The sequence below is a fragment of the Mus caroli genome, chromosome 1 (assembly GCF_900094665.2).
Source record: "Mus caroli chromosome 1, CAROLI_EIJ_v1.1, whole genome shotgun sequence".
Lineage (NCBI taxonomy): Eukaryota > Metazoa > Chordata > Mammalia > Rodentia > Muridae > Mus > Mus caroli.
The window spans coordinates 67,618,738-67,626,279 of NC_034570.1; the positions used below are offsets into that span (position 1 = coordinate 67,618,738).

The 7,542-nt window shown below is 49.9% G+C and overlaps 1 protein-coding gene across 8 annotated transcripts in view; it reads right to left on the minus strand.

The window, feature by feature from the left end:
- Positions 1-7,542, minus strand: part of Tns1 (tensin 1) — a 213,655-nt gene that overhangs the window by 161,658 nt on the left and 44,455 nt on the right. For all 8 annotated transcript variants that reach the window (XM_029474293.1, XM_029474288.1, XM_029474282.1 and 5 more), the window contains exon 2: positions 6,433-6,547. In XM_029474293.1, the coding sequence (XP_029330153.1) occupies positions 6,433-6,547 (115 nt within the window). The remainder of the gene's footprint in view (positions 1-6,432; positions 6,548-7,542) is intronic.

A 7,542-nucleotide genomic window follows, 5' to 3' on the forward strand; every position in this document is an offset into this window, starting at 1 on the left:
CCACACCACCACCACCACCACTACCACCTCCCCGCCATCAGGCCCAGCTGCTCGGCAAGCTTGTATTTTAAAGCCTTAGTCATCAGCACATGGTGTTATAGGGAAAGGCTGAAGCCATGAGTTTGGGTCTTGAGCTGGTTAATTTTCACTGACAGCTTGATTTGATTGGGAAGCACCAGAGGTCATTCAAGCACACCTCCGAGACTGTATATTCTTCCAGAGAGGAAGGGACCTCATCCTATGGAGAGGAGGTGGAATACAGGGGAGAAAAGAGAAAAAGCAGACACCACAGGCTGGTATCCCTCCCTGCCTCCTCCTGGGTAGCATGAACAGAGCTGCTCTGCCCAGCCATGCCTCCCCACCCCGACCCCACGCCAGCACAATGGACTAACACCTTTGAAACCATGAGCAAAGCAAGTGCTTCCTCCTGCTGCCCATTGATTGGGTGCTCTGACACAGGAGCAAACGTTCGAGGACCCAGGCTTAGGGTGGAATTAGATCCCTAAGTGTGATACAGGGACCCTGCTCCTTCCTGACTCTCTTTGCTTCATGGCTGCGGTACAGGCAAGGGCACACAGATTATACCACATACCTATTTAGAACCAACTCCTCTCTATAGTCTAGTCTAGCCTCTACCCCAGTCAGTATCCCCAAAGGATCTGTTCCTGCCATACCAACTTCCCCATATGGACCTTTGAGTCTGCAAGGAACAAGTCTGGAACGGTGAACTCATATATCTGCTTCAAGGCCCAGTTCAAAATGCCCCTCTGGATAATTATCCCCTGAATAATTATTCATTCATAGATGGTCCCCACTTCCTGTAAAGAGTCAGTACACACACATACACACATACACACATACACACACACACACACACACACACCACACAGCTGCTTCCCTGCAGTAGAGGGGGGTGGTCTACTCAGTTGCAGCTTTATGTAAACCACTACTAACATAGACAGGTTCAGTAAATGTGCACTTCCAGTTGGGATTGTCCCCAGCTAAAGCCCCTGAGATAGGGCTGGCATTGGGGGCGGGGGGAGGCAACAGAGCAGGCACAGCAGGTGAATACTGTGCCTTTTCTTATTTGTAAATGCTTGTGATATCATTTAGTTAATAATCTAGATACAGTAAGAATATAACAGCAATAGAGCATAGCAATGCACAGTCACAAAAAAAACCATCTCAAACTAAGGAATTGTTTCTGGAACTTTCGTATTTTTGAACCAAAGCTGGCCTCGGGGAACGGAAACTCTGGAAAGCAGTACAGAGGACAGGTAGGACTCCTGCGTGTTCAGACCTCTGTGGTCAATGGGATCTTCATCACTTGGCCCTAGTTATTACAAGGACACCTGGGTTCCTGTCCTAACCATTTTCATTTTGCTGTGTGACCACTGAGCAAGTCCCTACCCTTTCTGGTCTCAGACTCTTGCTCTTACAGGCAGCTTGCAAGCTCCACGGGACTGTACCCTCATAATTAGATGGCTCAATTTTGTTTTGTTTTGCTTTGCTTTCAAGATGGAGTTTTATTGCATAGCCAATGGCTGTCCTGGAACTCACTCTATAGACCAGGCTGGCCTCTGAGTATTGAGATTAAAGGCATGAGTGTACTACCATTACTCTTGATGGCTCAATGTTTACAATGTTTCCTTAGAATGCCCCGGGCACTGCAGCTGTCACCTGAGCTCTCCAGGGGCCAGAGTCCCCACCCCCACCTCCACCCCCCACCCCCAGGCCCAGGGTGAGCCACTCATCCACCTGCCTTACTCCTGGCCTTAGGAGGCCAGATCAAATTGGCCACGGCCCTGTCCCAGCTCTGACAGCCTGCTTCACCCGTGCTGGTCTGTCCCAGCACTGTGGTTTGAATGGGTCCCTGCTGAATACCTGTGCCAGAATCCAAGTCTATTGTGACAGTGCTGAGAGGCTCCTGCCTTCCACCCTCCCACCACACGGTGCTGCCCCCTGGTGGCCCCCCTGGGGCATGCAGCAGCTGGGAGCGCTAGTGGAAGCAAAGCAGGCCCTTCTCTGGGTATCAGGACTCGCACCTTCGTCTTGGACCCGTGGCCTAGAACTTTAGCAACCAGTGTCTGTTGTTTGCAAATGACCATCTGAGTAATTCAGCACAGTAGCACAGACAGTCAGATACCCCACATCAGTAACGACCACCCCTCTCAATCCAAGAAGAGGACCTCTCATTCCAGCCCTAGAAACATAGCCTGGGGGTTGGCAGTAACAGCCTCCTGGCATACAATTCTCTAATCTCCTTTGAGGCACTGGGATGTAGAGAAGATGGAGCAGAGTAAAACCTGCCCTGACTCCAGTCTCCAGATTCCCTCAGACTCCTGAGAGAGGTAACGCCTGGACAACCGTGGCATGCCAGGTCCTTGGAGGGCACCAAAGCCATAGATCTACCCACAATGCCTTCCTGCGCCAGATCCCTGAAGTGAGACACGACTGCCTACTGACTTAAAGCTCCAGGAAGCCCTGCCCTACCTTGCCTGGCCAGCACGGTCCTAAAGGAGCAGAGCCCCTGTAGTAAGAGCATTTGATCATGTCATCGTGGGGAGCTGCACCCCAACCCCTCCTGTGGCCTGCTCTGTCTCAGCTGGGCTGTAGAGCTCTGGGCTGGGGTGGCTTCCTGCCTTGGGAACACAGGAAACCACATTGTTGGGATCTAAATGGCCTTTTCCTCTAGAACTTGGGTCAGAAAATGCACACACAGCCACAGTGTGCACCTGACCTGGCCATAACCACCCCAGGCCTTGGCTCTTCCCCAGCCACCGCCGGGTCACCCATCTGTTCACTGAGCCCTGCCCCTGGCTCAGGCCTAGAGGTTTGCAAAGGCCACAGTGCACAGATGTTTGCTCAAACACTATTCTAAGTGTTTCTGTAAGGTATTTTTGAAACAAGATTGACATTTTAAATTAGTAATGGTATCTGTAGTGATTTGAATATATTTGCCCTGCCCCCATAGACGCATGTGTTTGAGTGCTTGACCAACAGGACCTTTGGGAGGTGTGGCCTTGTTGGAAGAAGTGCCTCACTATGGATGTGGACTTTGAGGTCTCCTATATATGCTCAAGCTCCACCCAGTGGATTTCAATCTCTTCTGGCTTCCTTTGAATCAAGATGTAGAACTCTCAGTTCCTTCTCCAGCACCATGTCTGCCTGCATGCAGCCATGTTTCCCGCCATGATGATAATGGACTGAACCTCTGAAACTGTAAGCCAACCCCAGTTAAACGTTTGCCTTTATAAAAGGTGCCTTGGTCGTGATGTCTCTTCACAGCAATGAAACCCTAACTAAGACAGCCTCTAAGCAGAGCATGTTACCCTCTGAGGTGTGGATGAGCCTTGTCCAATCAGCTGAACACTGACTGAAGAGGAAACGACTAGACTCCCCTAGCAAGAGAAACTTGGCCAGAACCCTGTGCTTGAACTTGACCTGCAAGACTTGTCCCCAAGTCTCCAGCCTAATGGCCCTCAGAAAAACTTGCCAAACCCCCATTGTCACAGGATCCAGTTCCTAAATGTCAATTGCTATGTCCCCATCTATATATCTACTCATTCATCTATCTATGTATCCTTCCACCCACCATCCACCCATCTTATATTCAGTACATACCTACAATCCACCCTTCCTTCCATCCATCAATCCATCCATCCTTCCATCCATCAACTCATCCATCATTCCATCCATCCATCCATCGATCCATCCATCCTTCTGCCCATCTAGAGATCTAGCCTTCCTTCCACCTCTAGTCTGTCTTTTGTGTTTCAGGCTTTCACTAAAGGTTCCATGATTCCCTCCTGCCTACTTCAGCTGCAGGAATGCCAAGTGCAGGGTGGGGACGGGTGACGTCGGTGGAGCTGGAGGACTAGACAATCAGAAAGCAAGTGACAACCAATCTCTTCAGAACCAGGGCTTCCTCCTGGCAGTAGAAGGGCCCTGTGGAGACAGGGTCCCAGATGCTGACAGTCTCTACCCAAGGCACCCAAGCCCTCCAGCATCTGGTCCAGGCTCACACTGTGTTGAGGTCAAGACTCAAAGATTGAGAGAACCCAGAAAACACAGGTTACGCTCTAATGACAAAGAATGAACGTTCACCATGTGTGAGGAGTAGAACAAGCCCAGGGTGAGTGTGTGCTGTTGACACAGCTACAGTCATGTCAAGGGCACCAAAGCCTCAGACTCATAGGTAACTGGCAAAGCCCCTCCCTCCCCACTGGGGTGGGGCTCAGAGGGACTGAAAAGCTTCCCTCTGGTCTGCGTGTGAATGTTGACAGCATGCAGAAAATATCCACTGTAGCTTTCTCTCCCAACCACCAAGATGTTTACAGCCCGAAGATTGCCCCCCTACAGAGACAGCTCCTACAGAGACTAGCTAAACTTGCCTCCTCCTTCAGAGGTATACACTAACCCCACTCACTGTTCAGCTGTCTAATAAACACACTAAACTACTGAGCTATGGCAGTTTCTCTATCAGAGAACCTAGTTCATTGGGTCCCAACTTCTCTGTCTCTCTGAATATATGTTCCTGTCTTTTCTTCATTCCCTTGAGTCCCAGAAGCCATACAAGGACTTGGTAACCATGGCCCCTCCACTAGGAAACAGGTTATGCATCTATATCTGGTGGTCCTGGCTGTGTGAATCAATGGATAGATGGATGGATGGGTGGATGGATGGATGGATGGATGGATGGATGGATGGATGGATGGATGGATGGATGGATGGATGATGGATGGATGATGGATAGGTAGACTGGGTGGATAGATGGATGGATGGACTAACCAACAGGATAAAGTGGATGAGTCTATAAGTAAAATGAATAGTGGATGGATGGGTGAGGGAAAAATATGGAGTAGATGAATGAACATAGGATGGATGGATGGATGGATGGATGGATGGATGGATGGATGGATGGATGGATGCCAGAGTCATCCTTCCACCTCCTTGCTGGGCTGCTCCCTAGGTCTTCTGAGGCCGGGTCCTGACTCCCAGTGGAGTGTCTGGCCTGGAGTCCAGGCTTTCCTCAGCCTCGAGGTTCAGGGTGAAACTGGGGGTACCCATTCACATGGGAGTCAGATGCGCTGTCAGCCAACCCTAGGATTCCCTTTCTCACTGTTCCTGCTTCTGCCTCTCAGGTGAGGGGAAGATTCCAGGAGGAAGAGAGTGAAGAGAAAGAGGAGACAGAAATGAATTTATATGACCTGAAGGTACAGGACAGGATGGAGGCTGTTATATAATCAAAATATGAAGTCTAAACTCTCTCCCCCAGATACCTTGTGGAGCCCCTGCTGGATCTCTTGGGAGAAAGGCGACTCCCTGTGGCTGATTTGGGTATTGCAAGCATTTTGTTGGCTAGATCAAGGCTAGGTGAGAATGGACAGCAATGCCTTTGGCCATTCAGGCATTTCCTGGAGACAGACAGACAGACAGACAGACAGACAGACAGACAGACACACACACACACACACACACACACACACACACACCATAGCTCTCTAGTCAAACAGTCCTACCTTCATACCCAACTGCTTTCCCTTGACCCCTCCAGAGTTCAGATCCTGAAAGCCTCACTCTGGCCCTAAAGACACAGAGATCCTTCAAAAAGCACATGACATCAGTGAGTGGGAAAGCCCAGTTAGCCCACTGGGATTTGGGGCTGTTTAAAATCAACTCAAACCACTGGAAGTAGAGGACAGTGGCTCTACTTCTTTGCACTGGGGCCGGGGGTGGGGGTGTGTGTGCAGAGGACAAGCACATGCTAGTCATGTTTTTTCCATGCACCAACCACGCACTTTCCATACTCTGAGTGCACATTTCCCATACACTAGCCACAAGGCTTCCACACAGCAAACATGTCCCTTCTGGTACCTTCCACATTGCCAATATGTACCTTGGTTGGTTGGCTGGTTGCTTTTTCAAGACAGGATTTCTCTGGCTGATTTGGAACTCACTCTCTAGACCAGGCTATCCTTGAACTCAGGGAACTCGAGGATCTGCCTGCCTCTGCCTCCTGAGTGCTGGGATTAAGGGTGTATGCACTATCACCCAGTGCTATCATATCCTTCATGATCTCCATGGCATCCGAATGACTTTCATCACCTGCCACTAGACTCTGCCACCCCAACCATCCCCACACAGCCACATCCTACACACAGACCTTCCTATGCTACCTGGTTACCATCCACGTTAGACCTATACCTTCACACAGTCTCTACCATTAATCGCCATGCCGTCCACTGCCACGTCATCACACACTCCATGTGCTTGTCACCGAGCTATGTGGTCGCAACAGAGCTAGGTGTTCAGTGTCCTCCAACAGATAAGAGATGGGCACACATGCTCAGCAGAGACCCCACACACCCCAAACCAGACCAGTCCACCACCAACAACAACAACATGCCCTGGATCCCATCAACCACGCACCTTTGCAAACACAGCCTTCCCGAGTGATGGCCTGCCGGCAGATGCCACAGGGCTTCACCTTCTTGAAGGCCTTCACCTTGAAGTGGTGGGTCTTGGGGGCCTCCAAGTCTTCTGGCTGTGGGAAGAAAGGCCCAGAGGTCAATCAGGTGAATACTGGGGTCCCGGAAAGGAGGCAAGGGCAGAGGAGGAAAAACTGGCGAGACAGGAAAAACCAAGGCAAGTACCCTGGTAGGAATGAAGTGCCTAAGGACCAAGAACAGTATAGGGCTGATGGGACAGTCATGCCAGGCTCCCAGACTAGGAGGATCAGTGGACAGGGCGCAGACAGTGACTGCAGACTCTAGCACCCAGGCAGGGCTCACCCTCCATGGCTTCCATTCATGTTTCTCTTCCCACTCACTTTGGTACTTTAGGGTACAAACTAAACTGCAGTTAAGTGACTACGTTTAAATGTGCGTCTTCATTGGGCAGAGCTAACGCTGACTGGCCTGGCTCTTGCCTAGTGTAAGATCCTGATCTGCTTCCCAGCCATTACAAAACATACATGCCGAAAGAATATTCCTTGCTACAACGTACCCAGTGCACCTCCTGTAACTATGTTCCAATGGCTATTGCATGACTCCTCCCAGTTAAAACCTCCCACAGGAACCCCAAGCTCTGGACACCTTCTACATACCAACCACATAGCCCATATGTACCTTCTACACTCCAACCATACACAGTCCTGAACTCCTGGGACCTTCCTTGGCAGCAAATTGCTTCACTCAATTGTACGCTCCGTACAGATGGAGTTATTAGTCTGTAACCTAGTGTGCAGGGTTTCTCTTGAAACATTTGCATGTTCTGATGTAATGCAGCCATTCCTCTGCTGCATGGCTGCGTAGTATTCCAGGTGTGAGTGCAGTAAATGTATTTATCTGTTCCACTGTGGGTGGCCCTGAATCTCTGTAGCCCACATTCCAGCATGTCATTTCCCTGTCTTCAGACTACCATTCACCCTAGTCTGAGGGTCCTGCTGCCTTCATTTTTATTTCCTATTCTTTTGTCGTTGTTTCGTTTTGTTTTTTGGGTTTTTTTGTTTTTTGTTTTTTGTTTTTTGTTTTTTTTTTT